Genomic DNA, 23,223 nt, shown 5'->3' with positions numbered 1-23,223 from the left:
AGCTGAGCTAAAGTCAAAGGTAGATCAAACAGTCTACGGGATTCGACTTTAAATAGTTGAAAGGCTTATTTGAACTAAAAGTCAGTGAGCAAAAAGAAACAGAGAGTCTCCCATTCAGGCTGGCATCTCCTCGTGTGCTGCATCCAACCCAGAGCAAGTGTCCCATGCAAAAGTGTTCACAGTACTCACTGCAGCAATGACCATCCCTTGCTTTTCAAACCAGTTTCCTTAACAGTCCTCTCTTTTGGGAGGGAAGGGAGGAATTAACACTTTCCCTGCCAACACTTGGAAAAAAGTCTTTGTGTATTGTCACCATGCCAAGACCCCCAAGAGAATGAATGCCAGCATTAGCCTGAGATACAGGTACACCACAGACTCCAGAGACAGGGTGACTGTATGCTTGCTTCTTCAGAAACTATTCATGTGCAATCTTCATGCCTGCAGGTAAAACCCTGCATCATGGATGTATCAACTCCAAGAGAAAGCTAAAGCTCTCCTCTTTGATCCCGACTAAAGCCCTCTTCTGAGGCCTGCCAATGGAGTAGATGCTGCAGTTTTTAACCCATGGATTTCTCAGACAAAACTGTTGTCAGTGGAAGCTTGGTCCAACAGAAGATTGCAAACTACAGAAGGCAATACAATACTTTGTGTTACTAAAGCACCTTCCAGCTGAGGGTCTCACATTAATTAATTAAGCCTCAGAGCACCAGAAGGAAAATCTATCCCATTTTACCAGCAAATGCAATGAGTATGCAAAGGTCATGCAGAACAGAAGGAGCAAAGGACAGAGCCAGTGTCCCGACTCCTGACTCCTTGCTGCATCTATTAGCCCATGAGTCCCCTGCCAAGGACACACATGGAGGACAAAAGGTGACCCACAGTAATGCCTGAGAGGCACTGCACTGAGAAGTTTAATAAAATGCAGAAGGAGAATGACTAGTAGGATTACACAGATTGACATAGGTCAGTAAAGAATATGGCATTAAGAAAGCTGACACTTTCAAAGCCTGCAGCTGCATGCTTATGTCAAAACCAGACGTGACTTGTGTCTGTGTTTCATATGATACCACCAAATACCCACCAAAGGGCTTTCCTTCATGTTTAAATAATGAAATGCAAGGTAATGCCGACAGGTGCTTTTCACACTGAGAAGGGATCAGAAAATAAAGTGTCTGGATTGGGCTGTGGCAGAACGGGGTCTTCCCTGCCTTTCCTGCTCCATTCCTGCCCTCCTGCACCCACATGGCTCGTGAACAAGAGGTCACAGGCGCCTGGATGTCCCCACTTGTGTGCAATGCTCAGGAGACAAGTTCATGGGCACCAGAAGAGAGAGAAACCCGTATATAATTGGGGTGTGTGCATGCAACAAAGCAGCTACAGTATCTGTGCAAAAGACGGCAAGCTGTCATGGGGAAGAAAAAGAAATGTGCGTTAGAGGTCATCATGGAAGATGGTTAGTATCAGTACAAGATCATTTCAGTTTTGATACTACCAAGTGCTTAACAATATGTCTCAAGGCTTTTCAAGCACACCATTTTGTGCCTGTCAAAGATCATGTGTTTTCAGTTCTCTCATGCAGGGAACTCTTGTTAATTTGCCAAATCAAAAGAAATAATAAGAGCATCACTATAGAAAAAGAATATAATGCATAATCAATAAAGAACATTCTGCTGACCTCAGCTGACTGTTAAGAACTGCCTGTGTAAAATATTGCACGTGCAAATCCAAGCAACAACTGCAATTACTCTTTGTTCTTTGTCTTGCAGCTGGAATAGACATTGATGGACAAGTCGAAAGTGACACAGAGAGTGAAGGTAAAGTACAGATTAAAAACTGTGGTCTTGTTTTGAAATACAAGAGGTGATACCTTTTCTTTTTCTCTGTGGGTTGTGACTTGCTCCTTGCTCTACAGTAGGAACTGTTTCACGGGCTACTTGTAAGCAAACAGATTTTCCCCTTAGAGTTTGACTTACAATAGTGATATGCAAAACGCCAGTCTTAAATGGTCTGTTCCCTTCTACCCATGCTCCTAAAGTAGGAGGCTGTTGTAGCCCATGGTTGCAGTCACCCCTGGTAAAACAGGCATCACAGTAAAGCATCACCCTATGCCGGGCTGTGACTGATTTGCACCACACTGAGCTCCTGCTTGCTTTCTCTGCTGGGCTGGTGCTTTTCTGTAATGCTTGCTACTGTAACACACTGGTATCTTTATTGCTCATGACCATGAAAAGACAGAAATGAAAGTGGATTGGAGACAGATTAACAGCTGATAGCAACATCAGGAAGAGCCAGTGACAGGATTAAAAACAGCTTTATCCTCATATGTATAGTAAATAAAGAGAAATAGTTAAGGGGTAGGATTGTAACACTAAATAGAGAGAGAGAGATAAGGGGTAAGATTGTAACAGCACTGGATAGATGATATGAATGTAGAGGCAAATGGACAACTGTTTCACATCCTGTGTTCTGTAAACAGCCTGTATGATCCTTAAAATATAAGAAAATAATCAACAAAATGACTGATTTTTTAAAAATCAAATCCACCTTTCCCACACAGACAAACAAGGAAATAAGATAAAAGTGACAAATGAATGTCCCAGATTTAACCTAGTATTTAATAGCTCACAAATGAAAGCCATGACAGTTAGTGGCACAAAACGGACATTTTCTCAAAAAGGGTAGGTGGTCCTTTAACCTAGATCACTCTCTGAAATTTAGCTGAGATAGACCATTACATAGTAACTGAAACCTACCTAATGGCTCTTGAGAAATGAGTTGAAAATTCCTTCTTATTCCCTGTGACAAGTGTGACTACCACCACTTACTAATTTTGAGTGACACTAGCCAGCAAAAACTATGTGCTTGTTATTAATTTCTAATTTTTCACCAAAACAAAAATGCAAATACTCAAACTCTTTTATGTTTCTATTTTCCTCTCCTTTTAGACTGCACATTTTTCACCCTGAATCCCACTCCCCCCCAGTTTTCTTATTCCATTATAACTTCTCCAACCTTGAGGAAAAAATCAACGCCAAAATTTAAAACTTCATTTTTTAATTGAATACTCTATTTTTTTCAGTCAGAAATTTTAGCAAATTAGAAACTAAAAGAATCTGAAAACCTTACTTTTGATTTTAATATACTTGATTGCAACAGGGAAGGAGTGGTTTGAGCATTTTCTGAATGTTTTTTCCCCCTTCCATAATATTTTGCAATTAAATCATGCACCATTTCAAGCCTTCAGAACTAGAAGTGCTTTTGAACCTACACAAATGAGTTTCTTAGCTTGCAGTGCCAATGAAAATGAAATGTGCACCAAAGACTATCTGGCTTTTTTCTTCGCTGGAGATAAACTTCCCAATAGAAGGAAAAACTCAGAGAAACCAAACCTGGTGCTGCCTAAGCTGTACCTCTTCTCTATATAAATAGAAGATATCCATCCCCAGACTTAAGAATTAAGCAGCTTTGAAGGACATCACACCAGCAAGCACATTACATACTGTTTAACTAACTGCATTTTCTGTTTCCACTGTTCTGGTGTATTTACAGGTCAGGAAGATGCCTGTAATGTGCTCTGAGGAACTGGGCTTTTGTTTTTGGAATTAGTTTCCAATTTTCTTATGGTCACACACCAGCCACTGATGTGCTAAAATGAGTCTTTCTTCTCTTACATGGGAGTTGTGTAACCAAGAGCTGGATGTGACTCTCAGACAGGGCATAAGGCAAAGCCCACTGAGGTCAATGGACGTCTGTTCATTGACTTCACTTGGGTTTACATCAGGCATCCCCCTGCGCTTTTCTGGTGAATCTGCATTGTGCCAACATGGAAAATTAAGTGTTTCCCTAAGTACTTTTTTTTTTATCCATTGCAGAAGATGAAGCAAAGGAAAAGACACCTAAGAAACAGCCCCTTAGGAGAGCTGTCAGGCCAAATAGACTTGAAAGGGGAAAGCAACAGAAGGACAAAGAAGAAGATGAGAGCAAAGAGGAAGACAATGGTCCTAGACAAAATAGAGCCTCTAAGAGAAAAAAACACCAGAGAAAAAACAGTGACGGAAAAAAGACAGAAGAGGGAGTAAGCCGGAGGAAGAGAGAGAGAGACAAAAAGGCTTCTACCAAAGAGCAAAAGGATTCAGAAAATAAAGAAAAGAAAACAAACAAAGAGAAAGGAAAGGAGAGGGAGAACAAAGGGAAGAAAGACAGGAAAAACAGGTAATTTAACAATCCCTAAGTACTGTACCACATCACAGAACTGCAGCTATAGCTTTATAGACATGCCCTGAACTTGTGGCATATTGGTCAGAACTCCAAACCCAATAGACTGCGAATAAGTTGTTCCTCTTCCAAAAAAGATACAACTATGAAAAACAGTAGTGTAAAATGCAGTGTAGCCAAACGGTTTCCAAGATCTTCTGTCATTATTGTTTTCTCAGCGAGGATCAGATTCATATATGTAATTGAGTCCTAACGCATACAGCTGGGGGTAGAAAAGTCCTCTTGAAGACAGTTTCAGTGACTTAGATCTGGGCATATTTTATTGGTTGAATGACGGAAACATTGAGGCTAAAAGGGATCTCACATTTTCAAGTCTCTTCCCCTGTCGAATCTTGTTTGTTCCAACCTTCTGCTTCTCCCCATATCTTGTTTCCCTCCAAAGATGTGAAAAACATTTCTCTAGAACCAGCTGCAGCACTAGACAATGTTTCTGTAGCTGAAATGTGGTCCAAAGCACAATGTTAGGTGAGTTATGGTGGAGCACGATCGAATCCTGATTATCATGGCTGGAATCAGTCATGCCCTGGGTGAAAAGAGCTGGTGCTGGCACTGCACCAAGCCACCCACGGGGACAGTGAGGCCACTGGGCCCTGGGGGAGATGCAGGCTCTGGGTGCTTCAGGGACGCTGCCCCCTATCTTGAGATTTCAATATGGGAACACCCAAAAGCCTGGGGCAGAGGCAGGTCAGAGTCTGAGCAGATATGGCACCAGGAAGTGAGCGTCTCTAACCGTGCACTGTCCATATCACGTCTGTCTGCCTACTAGCCTGACCCCCCTTTACTCCAGATGATGATCCTCAAGCAGGGAGGACCCTCCTTCCTGCAGGCCAGCTGATGGCTCTGCACACCATGTGGGGGCCCTGGGGAAGGAGAGACTGTGCCCACCCCAGCCACTATGGCTTCCATCCAAACATTAACATTTTTTCCATTTTGTGCCCTCCCAGTACTCCTTCCACTACTTCCAACTCATCCGATGAGGAATCACTGTCAGAAGAAGAGCTTGTGATTCTGATGGAACAGGTGGAGCAAAAGAAAAAACTAATTTCCACCATGAGGAACAAGCCCTGGCGAATGGTGAAGAAACTTTCGATGCTCAGGTAGCCACCACACACCAGGAACCAATGTCCCTAGGGTGTTTGCTTAGTGTCAACTGCATTTTACCTTTCTCCCAAATTGCATTTTTGCTGCTGCTACCCTAACACTCCAGTCTTGGAAAAAGCAATGAGCAGAAACCCAGCCAACCTGTTCTGGTTTAAATGATCCGAGTTAAAATGTGGAATTCATTTTTTAATCTCTGTAACTGGAGAAGGGACGAGGTGCAAATCTGTTCAACTGATATCCACAGCTAGGTCATTCTACCCCTGTATTTAAAACCAAATGATTCACTACTGTCAGGCTACTTGTTAAAGCAGACTCTGTGCCCTCCTTTGCTTATTCATGCCCATTATTAGAAATCAAAGCAGCAAGGTGCCGTGTTACTTCACACTTCCTGAAACAGTACTGCTTGGAAAAAATACTGTATTGTTTACAGATGTTTATGGAGCAAAGATAATATTGCCACACAGACCATGCTGAATGTAAGAATAGCACAGACAGCTCCAGAGATCACTTAGTGTAGGGGAATCAGGAGCAGCAAGACAGTGAGGTAGGGCTGTGGGGCTGACCAGGGATGTCAAAACCCACAGATCAACAGGAAATAGCTCATAACAAACTGGATAAGTCACTGAGGGAATGATTCAAATCCCAGTTCTCTTGATTAAAAGTCACCTGAAACCCCTTTCTACCAGACGAGAATTTGGGCATTCAGAATAGCACTGGAACATGGGGATGGTTGATGTCCCACTCTCTGTGTTTGCCTAAGGCGCTGCTCAGAGCTGCAGCAACCAGGCTGTAAAGACCAGCAACCAATGTGTATCTCTTCTTTTCTCTTTTAACACCCTGAAGGTCAAGACCTGCTCCATCCTCCATTAGAACCAGGATGCCTGAACCCTGCCAATTATTTCTAAAGATCTGGATAAAGAAAACTATGTTAAAGCAGCTTTTCCATCTCACAGGCATGCTGTGAGCCTCAGCTCACTACAAATAAAATTTTATGACCCTCCAAGTCAGAAATTCTGCAAAAAAATGAAAAAAAAGCAAGTATTATTTCTGACATATTTTCCCACTCATATAGGATTCTGTCAGCTAAAACTCTGCCTAGGATCATGTTTGATAACATATCTCCATCCTGTCATTTTATCCCTGGACCGTGGCAATCATTACCACCCTTTACTGAACCTAAAAAAAACTGTTGCATTGTTTGTGCAAGGGGCTCTAGAAAGGATCTCAGAGTGCTGTACATTCATTAGTTACGTTAGTTGTACAGTTTACCCATGAGACAAGAAAGGATTAGCTCCATTGCACAGATGAGAAATGTGAAGCACCAAAGGAGTACAAAGGATATCCTGAGTCCTTAATCTCTTCTCATTTTATATCATCTACATCAACACACAATATAATCTTATTCACAAACTCAGCATACTCAATCAACATCTATTTAGGTTCTTTGCTCTGTATTTCCCTTAGAAACCCATTCAAAAACTAATTTTAATTTCCAGCCTAATTTTATTCCTGGCCAGTATACACTCATTTGTCTGGCACTGAGATTGTCCTGTTCTGCCAATAGTTTGTCCTTGATATTTATCCATGGGGGCTCTTCATGGAGGGAAATACTACATCCTCTTGGAGTTTGTTTCATTAGAAAATATTCTTTTCTTCTTGACTAATGCACCAGGATAGAGAAGTTGACAGGAATGCCAGAGACCAAGAGCTCTTGAGGAACATGCAGATCTTCATCCGGGGAAAAAGCAGGAGCAAGATTACAGGCAAATCTCTGCTGCATGAGCATGAGTGCTTTGGCGACCCTACAGTTAGTCCCAGATGAAACTAAGCTCTACACGGCACAGCAACAGCACCAGGAGATAGTAGCTAGCGCCTCAGGAGCAGCATGGGGCATGCGAGCAACGATAATGCCTGTCTCAATGCAAGGCTGCCTCTGAGCAGGGTTACGCTCACTGCCGGAGTTGTGTTTCCAAGGCTGGAGGCAGGACAGCTCAAAGATGCCCATGCCAATGGTTTGCAGGATGGCATTGCCTGCTCAGTGCCTGGCTGTAAAACCACACAGGAAACGCTCTCTCAGCCAGAGAGAGACCAAAACCCCTGCCTTTACACAGGGAGGGCAGCGCGACTGTCTTTTCCACCTGTGCAGGCAGTACCATTCACAGAAGTGAAAAGCTGAAGACCCTTTCACTCTTTCAATAACTGTCTTGTTTATTTTTAAATTAGGGAGGCACAAGCTTTTGTAGAGAAGTTTGAAGGAGCTTTGGGAAAAGGAAAGGGCAAAAAGCTGTATGCATATAAGATGATGATGGCAAAGGTAAGCACTGCAATGATGGCAGAGAAAACATTGGGTACCTGCTTACATACTCAGCATATTTTTGTCAGAGTTTATAATCCATATTTTGGCAAAAGAAACACCAGGAAACCAACAAAAGCTTCCTGTCCACATTCAAAAAATGCTAGCCAGATTGACATCTATGAAAATTACAGAAAAAATGAGGAAATTTCCCCCTACTGTAATCTCACTGTCACCTTCCCTGAAGGGAGGGTTTGGAGGAACAGGGAAAAACATGAAGGAGCAGGAAAAATCTGGTTGCAATCTCCAAAAACCCTAAGCTATGAGACAAGGTACCCACTAAGGATGAGAGAGGCCATCCCAAATTCATGCGCTGTCCCATGGACTTCCATAAAATTTCATCTTTCTCGTTGACGAGGAGACAACAGGGACAATTGCGGCTGTTTTAAGATTGAAGTGGGGAAGCAAGTCGCATGTTGTCACAGAGATTATACTGAGAGGCAAAAAATGGAGCCAGACCTGAGCTGATGAAATCAATAGGAGTTTAGCCACTGGTCTGGAGAGAAAGCATTCAAGCTCAGTGTTTTATCAAATTAATTCTTGTTTTAAATAGAGTTGGTTTTGCATCAACTCTTTCAATGCAGAGCTAGGTGTGAATTTTCCACCCCTATATAATATGGTAAAATCATAGCACAATAGTACTTTCCCCAAAGCCTAGAAAGTTTAAAATTCAAATAATGAACTTGTGTGTGTGTGGGGGGGGTGGGTATGGGGGTGCGTGAGGGGAGGGTGGGTTGAAAGCAGTTTCTGAAGGAGTGCAAAAGATCAGAACCAGATCCAGATCAGAGTTTTTGCTTTGCATGTTAAGGCTTTATATCCATTTCTAGCAATGCTACCAAACCCTAACATTAAAGTCCTCTTACAGCAGCCTCCCTGTTCACACCTCTCTGCTCACAATGATGTTGTCTTGTTTCAGAAATGGGTGAAATTTAAGAGAGATTTTGACAATTTTAAAACACAGTGCATTCCCTGGGAGATGAAGATAAAAGAAGTGGAGAGTAAGTGGAAGTTGCTCTGCCGTGTGAGATGGCAATAAGACATTTGGCAAGACAGCTCTGTATTCATTCAAAAATTATTCCAGTGCCCTGGTCCCCAGTCTTCACTTGCCCTGGGGTTCAACACCAAACAAGTAGCATGTACCTTTGGCAATGATGGTCTTCACTGTCTCCATGAGCCTTGATTGTAACAGTGGGTGGAGGGGGGGCTGTTGGGAAGGCTCCTGGGCAACACATGGTCGGTGACCTATGGGTAGAAGACTCCAGGTCTAGCTGAGGACAGTTTATCCCTCCTAAATTTCTAAACACTAAGTATCTTCTGGTTCAAGGTCACTTTGGCTCCTCAGTTGCTTCCTACTTCATATTTCTGCGATGGATGTATGGAGTAAATCTTGTCCTTTTTGGATTAATATTTGGACTGGTTATAATTCCAGAGGTAAGCGCTTAATTCTGCTTTCAGTAATATTCAGCCCACTGATTACCACAAACATGAGATTGATGGCACAAACAAGTGTTTTATAATCATGCTTTAAAAGAATATAATGTGTAAGAATGATATATACAAATAGTGACTTATAAGGCTGTTACTGACACAGAAGCAGAAGTTATGTTGAAATCAGTACACCTAAAATGCTGCTGAAGATCCTGCCCATCCAGCAGCTAAAACAGAAACTCAGAAACCTAACTTGATGCTATTTTTACATTTTGACTGAAGTGAAAAACATAATCTAGGAATCCTCCTAGGTACAAGCTCAGGTCCATAAGAGATATAAGAAATGAACTGTGTTCTTAAAGCAATTAAGAAAACCCCATTGACAGGATGGCACCTTCCCAAACATTTTCTTCACTTCTCTGTATTGTAAAAATCACAGTAAAGATGATGAAGTAGGAACAATTATTCCTACTTAATTATTGAGAACCAGAATTATTGGCTGCAATCAAGTTCTCACTGGATTTGTTGAGTCCAGTTTTGACATATGTTCAGTTCAATGAGCTTTCACAAACTCAAGGATAAGATTACGGTGGAAAATTGCCCAGACTTCTGACGGACGGCGTCAATGCCAGGGACCTCTCCTCTGGGTTTGGAGATGCCGGTGTTGACTAGCTGGGGGGACTGCCTTGGAGTGACAAAACCCATGAGCTCTATCTGCACGGCCCAGCCCAGCATGGCAGGCCAGGGCAAGGACACCCAAAAGCGCCCGCTCCCAGTTTCTCCAGCAGCACCTCTGTGGGCCCTTGGAGGGGCTCAACCCCTGGGCAACAGCCACTGCAGAGCCCTGTGGCAGGAGAGATCAAGTGAATGAACAAATGGTTTCCCAAGAACTTTAGTAACTAATGCTTGTTTGGAAAATATCCCCTTTCTGTACTCATTCAGATGATTCAAAAGGAAGAGTTTTATTTTTATTTTTCCACTTCTCACTGTTTTTGGAGAAGGAAAAGGATCCCATAGCCAGCTTCATATGATCATTTACAGAAGAATTTTTTAATGTAGCCATTATAGCTCAGGCTAAATTACTCAATACAATCTTCAAAGGCTGTGCAGTCCACAGACAGTGGCATCTGTTCTGTTCAATGAAGATTTTTATAGAGCAAAAATGCAGCATATAGTCCCTCCTGAGGACCATGCTTTTGTTCTCCTTAATGTGGTTGTTCACACTATCAAAAATAAAAGCTCCGTTTCCTCCCAGAATGAAGAGATATAACCATTAACATTGCACAAAACAAATGTATTTTTTTAAAGAACTATGCATATGGTAGAGGATAAAATAGCTTTATATAATTTATCTTTAATGTATGCATACTATTACTCATTGCCTACTGAGCTGTTACAATATGGAGAGTAGCTGGGCAATAAACATTTAATCATAAATGGTTTCAAAATTAATTAGATAGCCCTGAAAAATAAGTGATAGATGACATGCTAGGACCCTATGAATACTAATGAGATATTTTGGTATGTGCAGCACAGTCTGCTTGTAAATATGTTATTAACTCTCCATAGCCCTTGAAGTTCTCCCTGTGAACTTCAACAGCTGCTGGACTTGCTGCAACTCTGCCTTGCATGGTGCCGTTAGGAGAGGACATACCATGAAACCTGTTCCTTGTGTCATGTTGCTGGTCCCACCTACACTTCTTGCCCAAACTTAACTGCACTTCACCTCGTCTTGAGATCATTTTTCAATTCAAGGCTATATAATATAAAAGCTATCACAGGCTTGACCAAATGCTCTTGAGTCCTCTCAAGGGAAGAGTCCTGCATAAGCAGATAAAATTAATCCCTTTATTGCATTAGACCCATGAAGTTCAAGCAAAGAAGCCTCTTGCTAAACTAAGGACATTTAAACGGGAGCTGTTCATGGAGGGATATAATTCCTTGCCAAAATACTTCCTGTGCAATGGCTGCTACCAGGAAAAGGAAACTCCTTTGATTATTTGGGTGAAATTAACTCTTTTAAGCTGCAGGTCTGGTATTAAGAAAACATATATTAAAAGAAGAAACCAAACAGAATTAAGGAAATCATTAAGAAAATAATGAGGAAAAACTGTACAGTATGTTATACTACATACGTATCATCATTATTAATCCTCTCCAGGTCCTGATGGGAATGCCATATGGGAGCATGCCAAGGAAAACTGTACCCCGGGCTGAACAAGCAACAGCTATGGATTTTTCAGTTCTTTGGGATTTTGAGGTAAGTACAGGACAGTTAATTATAAGAGATCAATTGAATTTCTGGTAAAACCCTTCAGAAGTTATCAGCTACAAGCCTAAATTTGGTTCCAGGATAAATAAGCAACACGTACTTTTTGTAGAAGATGAAGATACTCCTGCTGCCATGAGTGGCAGAGAGCACAGGTCCCCAGCATGTGCAAGTGCAGGCATCTGCATATGGATTTGAACCACTTTCATGTACAAATGTGCTTGCTGGCATACGCCACACATGCATTTACACACACACACACACACACACACACACAGAGGCATATATTTCTTGGTTTTGCAGGAACAAAGCAGATGCACTTTCATTCAGAATGGGATGTATCATGTCCCAACACAGAGCTCGCTGACACCACCCAAGATGTGTCTGTTTGGGCTCACTGAGGTGCAAAAGGACAAGTAAAGTCCACTAAGACCAGCGGAGTTATACAGCTCCACACTGAAGAAAATGAAAGGAAATTTAGGAACTCTATGTCTGTCTATCTACATTTTTTTGCAGAAAGCACCAGAAGCCAAAGGTAGGTTTTTTCCATGAACATTAGTAGAAGCAGGTGACTGCATAAACTGTAGAGCTCATTTAAACCACATTCCACTTAATCCAGAAAATGACTTCAAGCTGCAGGCCTCGTTCACCCAGCAGGGAACATCTTAACATACCACAGAATTTGCTCATAACCTCGGGAAGAGGATTGCTCCCCCTCATCCCCACCACCACTGCGCCTGTGAAATATTTATATGCGCTTTTAGCTGGTACAGGTTTCAGATTTGCATCTGAAAGGAAAGGCCGAGCTTGCAGCAGCTCCTCAGCTCTGCTCAGGCAGGGCTGCAATATCAGTTCAGATCCCACTCACTGAGTCCTCAGCACCACTGCCGCAGGATTTCACTTCAGCTCAGGGTTTGTCAGACAGCCATAACCCAAACTGCTTACAAGCCACAGCACTAAAATTCTGGTTTAAGTAAACCAGCATCTTCATATAAGCAGAAAAAAGATGGGAAATGAATGAAATAAAAAGGGGTCACAGTAGTCTGCAGGGCAGCTGCTTGCTCTTTACTAGTAGCAGCATTGCAAGTACTGAAGGGGATTTCAGTCTAGACACAGGGCAATGAGGTAAGATGCTACGTAGCCATCCTCTCAGGTTGTCATGCATGACTAGAGATGAGGAAAACTACACTTGTGCGTATCTAACATGAAGATCCTGAGAGCCTATTCACTGGAAATCAGCCTGCCTGAAAGACAGTTCAGGTTGAGCACCCATAGTTATTCTTTGCCTTTGGAGAGTTAGGCCAAAGGGATTAAGTGTTTTTAGGGGAGACAGTATTTCCCTCAAAAGAAAAAGATGTTTACTGGGAATGAAGAGAATCCACTATGGCCAGTTCCTTGGGATCTCACTTTCAAAGCTGCTATTTCTGGAAGTTTTTTTGAAATGCTATCTGGCACTGGTGCACACATTACATTACCTTCTGTGGGACACAGTCCTTCCATAAAAAACAACATAATTTCCTTTATTAAAAAAAACCCATTAATTTATATACAAGCCTTCAAGTACTTGTGTATAAAGGAATCTTATGCAGTCAGACCTTTGTACACCGCTCATTTTCTTCTAAGGATCCTTAAATCTCGCTCTCCCAGTCCTTTCACCCACTTGCCAGCATCCAAAATTCACCAGAGGCAAAGGTGAATTAGTGACACATTGAATAACATTGCACTGAACAAAAAGCTCATCTGACCAGCGCTCTGTAAAAATACAAGAAGCATCATTTAAATCCACTCCCACAGAAGAAAAAAAACAAAACAGGAAGACTATGTGCTGCTGAACTGCAGCTGCTGGTTTTGTTCAAGACCATAAATTGTACACATAACAGTAAGGAAATTTGTTCTTGGATGAGGCTGTATCATTGTATTAGAGTAAAAGACTAACGACTACAACCAGTCTCCTGCCTGGTGCTTGGTACATACATCTACATTCCCCTGTTGTCACTGAGGGCTTGATCCTCCGCCTCCTTCTGCCACACAGGTCCCCATCCTGCACCTGCTCTCTTGCTGCTTGACTTCAGGGAGCAATCACACAAGTGGCTCATCTGGCAGATTTGAGAAGCGATCTCCAGCCATGGGGCAATGATGTACAGCTATAACCTCTGCAGCTGGAAGATGTCAAATTAAGCCCTTCACAGAGCCTTGCCCTTTGAAAATGAATAGATGCTTATTCCAGTGTGCTCAGTAGGAGGAGTGCAAGGGGGAAATACATTTTAAAACAGGCTTAAAATGAAGAGTTAATATGCTGGTCCCTGAAAAATATATTTCAATAGAGGGGAGCCAGTGGAAATGTATGATTTGGCAGCAAACAGGTCACTTCACGCATTTCTAGAGGAGTAGAAAGGAATATACCTCACTCGGACATCAGACACTATGTCTCATAAATGGGGTTTAAAGAACATACTGGATGATGTGTGGAGAGACATTCATTTTTCAGTCCCTACAATAAGATGAATCAGAAAGATAAAGGTTTGGGATTCCAACCTGAAAATAAACTTTACTAGTGCATCATCTTTATATTTTACGGTGCTTTTTTCTTTACACCTCCCCAGCCCACACTACATATAACATGCTACAAAACTCTGGTCTGCCAGGCACAGGCTTGCTGAGTTACCTCGAGTGGCTCAGCAGCACTGGACGAGAAACATGCAAAGTTATCCTGTGCTGGTGGCACAGCACTTTGTGCAGAATGAATGTGCAGCTAATGTTGCAACCAGGGAGACCAAAGATTTATATTAGGTTAGAAATGAAAAAACTAGCACTTTGGGGGACCCTAGTCTAATTGATTAAATGAAGGTGGTCAAACACCGCAACAGAGGCCCAGAGAGGTTGTGGGATCCCCATCCATAGAGATTTTCAAAACTCAGCTGGACAATGCTTTGAGCCACTGGATTTAATTGTGAAGTTGGCCTTGCTTTGAGCAGGGACCTGGACTAGACGACCTCCAGAGATCAATTTCTAAATAAATTATTCAATGTTGCTAAACTAGATCCAGTTTCACAGCCCCTGGTATGGTCTTCTAGTGATGTCTCAATTTTGGTTCTTCCAAAAACTTGATCAGAGAGGAGCTTTCTCAACTATCACAGAGAGATTGATTTGCTACACATAACTTATCAACTGAAAGGTAAGAGGCAAAAAACAGAGAAGTACAGTATGCAATGATATACAACAACTTGGGTGAGATATGACAGAAAAATAGGAAGAGATCCCTAATGCAGGTTAGAAGATCTGCACATTCATTGAATGCCCAACAGTACAGCAAAAAATAGGTCTGCTTGAGACAACTTAGCTGATATTGTGTCAGAGCTTTGCTTTCACAGAAAATAATGCTTTGTTTTTAGTCTTTAGTTACATTTGCTTTGCAGGCGGTAGCCAGTAAAAAGAACTAAATCTGCAGGGGACTGAACATCAGCTGCCTCCTAGCTGAAAGGAAAAGTTTCATATCATGGTGGGAAACCCCTTTACTACAGCATTTTCACAAGATCTGAGTCTTTGATACTGGGTTAGAGAAACAGATGGGCTACAGCCACAAAGAGCAACAGGGATGTTTTTCTGCTAGAGATGAAACAATGATAGATAAAAACTTCATTTTAGTTTTGAGCTGGTACTCCCTGACAAGCTTCCCCTCTTCTTCCCTCTCTTAGGAGAGTAACAATGGTGCATCAACACCTCTCAGAGATGACAGGGCAGCAAATGGCCAAGAATGAGACACTAAAAACTTTGTCAAGTTGATTTTCCTTGTTTTAAATCTTCAGTTTTCTCCAGAATGGGTACAAATATTTTGCAGTAAGCCTCTTTCCTGCAGAAGAAAAGCCTCACAGCTTACACAAAGGTTTGCTTTTGGTTTTCCTCCAGGGGTACATCAAATACTCAGCACTCTTTTATGGCTACTACAACAACCAACGGACGATCGGCTGGTTAAAATACAGGCTACCGATGGCATATTTCATGGTTGGGATCAGCGTATTTGGCTACAGCCTGATGGTTGTTATAAGATCGTAAGTATGGTTTGTGTTCCCTTCTCTTCCAAATACACCCAGATATGTCTCGCAGCTAATTTTCCCCTCCACCAGGCACAGCTAACAGCTTGGTCCAGCCGCAGCTTGGCTCCCGCAGCCCCAGCAAGGACCCCATGAACGTGGAGCCTGGGGCAGCCCCTGGGGCTTTGTGGGAAGCCTGGCCCTGCAGCCCTTCGGGCACCATGAAAGGCTTTGCTTCTCCATGCTGTGGCTCAAGCAAAATCACACATACAATATAAAACCATTAAACTTCTGTCAAATAAAGGACAGAGAGGCATTTTCAGGTTTCCCTGCTACCTGCCTCAACAATTTCCTGAGAAAGCTCGGGACTGTAGAAGACAGGAACTGGAAATATCCTCTGGGTGAAGGAAATACTTACTCCACCCTCACCACATTAACCCAGTATAAACCCAAGGTGTTTGCCCTGTATGTGCTGGGTGCCTCCAGTACACCTGAAAAATAACTGCAAGCAATTAATTTACCACAGCTTAAGCTACCAGTGCTCCACTGGATGCTCTTAGCAGTTCAGCTGGCAAATCTTAATACTTGTCAACAGGACACATCACGAAACAAAAATCCCTGGACGTCTCTTCAATATGAATGCACCACCTCTGCCTCAAAGTGCCTGAGCCCCTGACCCTGGGAGAGCGCTGGGAAAAGCGGGGCTGTATGCTTTCTGCGTTCATATACTCTTACCTCAGCATCCACTGCCACCTCCTATCATGGGCTAGATGGATCTTGGGTCTGCCTTGAGATAGCTCTTCTTCTGTTAAACTGCAGTGATTTCAACACTTGCAACCCCTGCCTCCCTGGCTTGCTCACACACATTATTTTGGACTCATCGACCTCCTTCTCCAGCGCTATTCTTCCTTCTCCTGTCTAGATTGCTATACTCCTTCCTCCGACTTTACTATAGGGCTGCCTAACAAGCGGATTTTGTACATGAAGAAGAAACTTGCCTACAGGAGATTTCAAAGGCTCCTTTTCCCATCCTTTCATTTGCAAAAAAAGGCTTCTGAAAGACAGTGTGAACTGCACAGCTTGCATGAGGAGAACAGAAAAGGGCCAAATTGACAGATTGTTTTAGATGCATCCCCAAACCAATCTGCACAGTGCAGAGTTTTAACCCTGGGCCTTAATCCAGGCCTGATGGCCATGACTGCCGGTGTGCCATCCCCAGGCACTGGTGAGAGTTCCCGTGGCCTCCCCAGCCACCAGCACAAACAGAGGCAACCAGTGTGCGAACCAAAGCACCTCTCGCTGTTCAGAGCATCTCCGCAAAGCCAGGAATAAAACCTCTCTCTCTCTCTCCCAAGATCACTTCATCCAAAGGTTATCCTTCCTTCCTTTACAAGGAAGAACTAGCCAATGTATTTGTATTGCTATTGAAACTATGTCTGTGCAGCAGAAACAGCCTTTTGAGCCCTTGGTTAGAGTAGGACATGGGGATTTGCTCTACATTTGCCATGAAATATACAGTTTGTTGTCTCATCTTCCTTGAGGGACTGGTGCTAGGAACTCTAATGAGAGTAATGCAGGTATTTCAGGGATCAAATAATAGAGAGAGAATAACAGAAGCAATATCTGCTCCTGTGCTGATTAACAAGAATAATCCTTTTTCTTCCCTTGCATTGATTTACTGCAAGTTCTTTGACTCCAGCATTTCACAGCTATTGAAATCTCAATTAAACTTTAAGTGGTGGTGGGTATTTTGGACAGTACCCATGTTTTTTGACTTAATTTAACTGGCTAAAGATAACTGTTACCCTTTACCCTACAGCCCAGAAGCACTGTAAATAGACTTTCTTCATGCACTAAGTGGTAGAAGCAATTCCTCACCTGCTTTAATCACCAATCATAAATTTTACACTATGGCTTTTAAAACAAAACCTCTACAGCCCTGAAGATCCCATCTGACAGTTCAGTCCTCCTCCTTAAACACAACAGGCCAAAGGCATGTGTTAAAGAGAACAATCACATACACAAACCCATGCACTGTCACCCTTGCTTTCCTTCCTTATCCACCAGCAATCTCAAACCATCTGCCTTGCTCTGCAATGCTCGAGGACATCTAGCAGCTCTGTGAAACCCTTTTTCTGACCTTGCCACCATACATGTCCTTACACAGGATGGCACGCAACGCCAATGAGAGTACAGGAGAAGGGGATGATGAAAACTTCATTTTCAGCTGGAAAATGTTCACTAGCTGGGACTACCTCATTGGCAACCCAGAGACAGCAGACAACAAGTTTGCGTCAATCACCACCAGCTTCAAGGTAACCCTAAATGGCATTTCTCTGCTTATGGGGATGCTCCTAGATCCCACCATAGCAGAAGTTTAAGGGGAAAACTGGATACCTGCATGGCATCTCTCAGTGCAAACAGGGTATGGCACTGAACCATGTCAGTTCCAGCTCCTGTGCCCTCGGTCACCCCCAGCACCCTCTTTAGGATTTGGAAGACCATATGCATTTAAATATCCTCTAGAATAGTGAATGGGAAACATCAGCTAGAGGCTGGCTGCAGTGGGTATGTGGGGACTTTAATTTTTCCCATCACCTTTTTCTCCTCAATCCCATGCAGAAGGGAGAATATTGGATCTAGATGCTATTGTGGGCCAAACAGCCAGGGCTGCTGCAGCACTGCATAGATAGCACAGGAACAGGTGGCACAACCCACCCCCCGACATAAGGCCAAGGCCACATGCACAGCTCCAGATGTGGCCAAGGCAGCCACAATTCCCTCTTTCCTCCTCTTCTATCCCCCACTAAATCTACACCCACACAGCAGAAGCAGGATAAGCTTTGGCCCAGACTCATCCCTTTCCTAGCATGGGTTTTATTCTGTAGCTTGATGCACAAGAGAAGGTGAGTGTCACAGGATGGTTATTCCTACGGCTTTCCCCTACAATACAGCTTGTCTCTCCTGCTTCTATGTCTCGCTTGTGACCAAGCCACATCTTCTTGAGCTCCAGCAAAGCCCTCTCAAAGACTCAGTAAAATTGCCCTGCGTTTTCTTGTAATGTCCTTAATCCTAATGCTCTGCTACAGATCTTGTCATCCAGACCACCAAGTACACACCTCAGCATCCCTAAATTCAAGAGGTTCAAGCACAAGCTTCCAATTGGAGTTTCTCTTAAAATTTCAGCACAGAATTGTGGATTTCTTCATTTTCATTGTGACTTCCACAAGGTTCCCTCATTCCACCAAAAGTACTTTCCATCTGAAATCTGAAAAGCTCTTTTTCCAAGAGAATTTGCTTAGCTTAATGTACTTTTATGTAATGTCTTGTCAATATGTACATATAGAGACAGGCAAGATATTTACACTGCTAATGTTATGTTGCATAGTGTGAGAAATTCTGGCTGCAACACACTGGAAAAATTGAAAATAGTTCCATCAATATCAGTGATACCACAAAGGATTTGGAGTTAACTACTTTAGACCAGAATTTGGACTAAACTAATTCCAAAGATGATTAAAGAAAACAACTCACAGAAAATTAAATGGAATTTTTTTTTAGTATCCAAGTAAAAAATGGGGGGGGGATCTTTCTCCAATGAAAAAAACAGAAACTAAAAGGAGAAAAACAAAAGTCTGCAAAAACTTATTTTGTTTAAAAAAATCAATTTGCTTTTAAAGCCCATTTTAATGTGTTTTCCTTTTTTAATTTTACAAAGAGTGTAAAAAAACCCAAAAGCTAGTTTTATTTGAAACACTGAAAAAAGCAGCCTTTGGATAACGAGTTTCTTAATAATGTTCTGCCTTTTGACTACTAAGCCCTCTTTTAATCAGAACTTGTTTCAGAGAAAAAAGATGAAAAAAACCCAAAGTAAACAAAATACCCCAAGCAGTAGAGTGATTTTTGTGATTAGAAAAAATATACAAAAGAAAGCCTAAATATATTCTCTTGAAGGAATAAAGAGTATTTCATACAATAGCCCACCCCACACTTTTTTACACACTCAAACCAGATAGTTTGGTGGAAGGTGAAACTAGTAATTAAAAGAGCAGTCAGTCAGCACATAGCTACTTAATCTGAAATCAAAATTCATTCAATTCAATCTTTTTCCATGGTTAACACTCCAAATAAGGCCCCAGAGAAGTGGGACATCATGGTAGCATTGGGTATGGATAAAACCAAAAGAATCTCCGCTAAAGTGCACAGATCAATTTTTCAGAGTGTAACAGAGCTAAGACTTAAGATACTGAGCAGGAATTAACCACAAGAATTATTCACCGAGTGGAGGAAAAGCCTAACTGCTGGAGATTTCAAGGGCTCAGTCAGCTTTGTTTATGAAAATGAAGCACAAGAGATGACTTGATTACAGTGTGCAACTACCTGTGCAGGAGAAAATAGCGAGATCTAAAAGGCCCTGTAGTCTGGCAGCCACCAGCAGCTGGCTCCAAACTCGGCGAGGAAGTGCTTTATTTCAGAGTGCAATTACCCAGCTACACTCCCCTGGGACGCAGCAGGCTGTTCGCCACCTGATGTCTTCCAGTCATGCTGGGATGCCTTTAGGAAGGTTTGTTTGAGCCTAACAAATTACCAAGTTCAATATAACCATAATAGCATGGAATTACGTTTTATAGTCTAGAAAATGATCTAATATCGCCTTCTAGCCTTAGGCTTTGTGCTCCTACATTCATGTTACAATTCTGTGAGTATATCTTCTTCTTAAGGAATCTATTGTGGATGAGCAAGAAAGCAACAAGGACGAGAACATCCACCTGAGAAGGTTCCTGCGGGTGCTGGCAAATGTGCTCATCATATGCTGCTTGTGTGGCAGCGGTTACCTCATTTACTTCGTGGTGAAACGCTCCCAGACTTTTTCCAAAATGCAAAACATTGGGTGGTATGAAAGAAATGAGGTAAGGAAACTTTACTTCCAGTTTTCTACTGTGATAACCTTCACTGGACACCAGCATAATCATTGCCATAGTTTGAGGGTGGCATCCAAGGCAGAGGGGATTCCTTACCAGGGCTCAGAAGTCCCTCAGTGACTTTGTACTTGTATTAGCTAGGAAGCACGTTAAGCTCACTGAGACTTTCCAGGACAAATTAACAATTCCTGTAGATAAGGTAAAATAATCTCACAATCAATTGCAATAAGAGTCAATGGGTCTTTAGCATGTACATCCCTTATCAATTTTTAAAGTATCTATACTGAATTGCACATTATTTACAAATTCTGTTGTGCCAGAAAGCTCTCTGGGTGTTAGAGTTCAGATACAAAGCTAACCTGAGATCATTTATGTCTACCTTGAATAATGAGAATAGGATTTTGCAGTCTGCAGAGAAATGTAAGTTGTCAAATTTTTTTTTATCTGATTTTGGAATGAAAATTTGAAATTTTGAAGCTCTTCACACAATATTGTTTCAATCTATTGAAATGCTTAATTTCAACATATACTATACTATCAGGTATTTATATATCGAAACCAAATCAAATTCAAAGCCGTGCATTTTCATAGCTCCCTCAGAAAGCATTAACAAAATAACATTTTCTCTCAAAATGTTTTGATTTGCTTCAGTCAACTTTTCCCAAAGGAAAAATAACATACAAAAAAAAAAAAAGTCTAACATCTGAGACTTTCCTGGTGATAACTTAACATCTCAATAGGCACAACTCTGGCTACTTGTTCCCTTTCCTGGAAGGAGATGTTTAGAAAGAGACAAAACTTGCCATTGGCTCTGCAGATGCAGTCCCCTGCAGGCCAATGGGCATTGTATGTCTGCAAGAAAAGATAAAGTCCCCAAGTGATGACTGAGTTAACACTGGTTTGTCAATGACTTCACTGACTTTAATACAACTTGGTGTTTTGCAGAGAAACAAAAAAATGAATAGGACGTATTCTCTTGAGCTTCAAGACTGAGTCCGTGCTGTGCTTCCATTTAAGTCTGTAATCACCTATTGCAAAAGCAAAGGTGCTGAACATGGAAAATAAACATTAGCATCGACTAATTGCTTTATGCACACAAGCCAAGTCTTGTGATTCCTCCAAAACTAAAATAGGAACCTAAGAGCTGATGCAGGCAGTAGTACGTGAGAATTGAGGAAACTAAATATTAATGAGTATGGACTGATGGGGAACAAATTCTTCTGAGCTCATCCCTTTGAGATAACAGCAAAAGTGCTCCTGCAAGAGCAAGCCATCCACCCCAACCCTCAAGCCTGATGCTGTGCTGACTGCAAACTAAGCAAAGCCAGGAGCTGAGCTTGTTTTAGCTCTTTCCCCTTCATAAATTCTTCAGAAATCTCAAACTACTTGTTGACAAGTTGCCTGCAGCTCCTACTCTGCTCCATGTGTCACTCAGTCTCAACCTTATTACTGTAATTGGCCTTTTTGAGTGGGAAAGAGCAGAAACTAATTCGGTGACACGCTATCACAAAATGCAACTTTCTCCCTATTATGTGCCATTTCCACATTTGCTGCCCTGTTCTAATGGAAAACTGTTTGCCAACATTAAAGAGATCTGTCAGTTTGCTCCTCAGCAAAATCGGATTGCAGTGGCCACACTATACGAAATGCTGGCATGCATACTTTTGATAACTGCTTAAAGTAACATGGTCACTGTTCTTAGTATTAGCAGCAGTAATCTAATCTTCCTTTTTGGCAGGTTGAAATCGTAATGTCTTTGCTGGGTATGTTTTGTCCACCACTGTTCGAAACTATTGCAGCACTAGAAAATTACCATCCCCGCATAGGTCTGAAATGGCAGCTGGGACGGATCTTTGCACTCTTCCTTGGGAATCTCTACACATTTTTGTTGGCCTTGATGGACGATGTCAATGAAAAAGTAAGATCTTAGCCAAAAAGGCAAGTTCACTAGTATTTTCTAGAGCAGCGTGTGAGCACAGCCCACCTCTGCGGCTAGCATGGACAACCATTCCCTTTGCAGCAAGCAGTTGGTACTTCCTCCCTCCCTGATCCTCTCAAGCATGGACAGCAGCTGCCCAGAGGTCGCTCACAGCCCAGAGGGGTTTTTAGCCTTGTTTTAAGATCAGAGCTACATGCTGCAGGGCTGAAATGAGCGACTCAAGGAAATGCTCCTAGGCCTATCTAGCTTGCCAGAGATTCTCAAACTTCTCTTTACAACCCTGAAAACAGAGTGGTTATTGTCTCCTATAATCATGGAATATAAGAGTAATTTGAATTTTTTCCATCTGACACTCTTTGCAATTTCTATTAACACAGACCCTGAGGATATAGTTTATAATCCTTTCCTCCTGCCCCTCCCCCCTTTAACACTATCTTGGCAGTGTGTCGCAGGCAGATAACCACAGGAAAGGATAAATGTCTAACTGATCCACAAAAAAATGACTCCATTTTAAGCTGAGAAGAATAAGGGGAATCAGGGAGGTTTGCTCTGCTCTGAAAAATGCTAAACAAAGTGAGCAAGAAGGACTGCAGTGGAGGCTTGTATTAACAGCAGCCCTGTTTTCTTGCTCATCATAGGCCAGATTCCCAAACCTTGGCTCGCCTTACAGGAGCTCCGGCTCCTCCTGTAATGCCATTCATGTATTAGGAGCAAGCTAGTGGTTACCACAAAGAAGGGGAGCAGAGTCCAGCTCAAGCGAGGACTGCTAAAAAGCGGGTGTTGGAAAGGCTAGTCAGTATTTGCTTGCCAAAACCAGCAGTGCCCTCTAGGTCTGGAGAGACTGCCTCCCCGTTCCTGGCCACAGAAAACAAGTTTCCATGCTATTTTCCTTTCCAATGCTGGCC

At 42.2% G+C, this 23,223-nt stretch overlaps 1 protein-coding gene across 1 annotated transcript in view; it reads left to right on the top strand.

Moving 5' to 3' along the window:
* The first annotated feature begins 1,407 nt into the window (after positions 1 to 1,407).
* The window catches only part of TMC2 (transmembrane channel like 2), a 42,114-nt gene continuing 20,298 nt past the window's right edge, over positions 1,408 to 23,223 (top strand). Inside the window, exons 1-12 of the mRNA XM_013948103.1 lie at positions 1,408 to 1,453; positions 1,767 to 1,814; positions 3,873 to 4,212; positions 5,220 to 5,372; positions 7,600 to 7,690; positions 8,646 to 8,727; positions 9,054 to 9,160; positions 11,319 to 11,417; positions 15,333 to 15,475; positions 17,625 to 17,772; positions 20,179 to 20,367; positions 22,118 to 22,297. Coding sequence (XP_013803557.1) covers positions 1,408 to 1,453; positions 1,767 to 1,814; positions 3,873 to 4,212; positions 5,220 to 5,372; positions 7,600 to 7,690; positions 8,646 to 8,727; positions 9,054 to 9,160; positions 11,319 to 11,417; positions 15,333 to 15,475; positions 17,625 to 17,772; positions 20,179 to 20,367; positions 22,118 to 22,297 — 1,626 coding nt within the window. The remainder of the gene's footprint in view (positions 1,454 to 1,766; positions 1,815 to 3,872; positions 4,213 to 5,219; positions 5,373 to 7,599; positions 7,691 to 8,645; positions 8,728 to 9,053; positions 9,161 to 11,318; positions 11,418 to 15,332; positions 15,476 to 17,624; positions 17,773 to 20,178; positions 20,368 to 22,117; positions 22,298 to 23,223) is intronic.

The sequence above is a fragment of the Apteryx mantelli genome, chromosome 2 (genome assembly GCF_036417845.1).
Source record: "Apteryx mantelli isolate bAptMan1 chromosome 2, bAptMan1.hap1, whole genome shotgun sequence".
Lineage (NCBI taxonomy): Eukaryota > Metazoa > Chordata > Aves > Apterygiformes > Apterygidae > Apteryx > Apteryx mantelli.
This window is presented reverse-complemented; position numbering and strand designations above follow the sequence as displayed.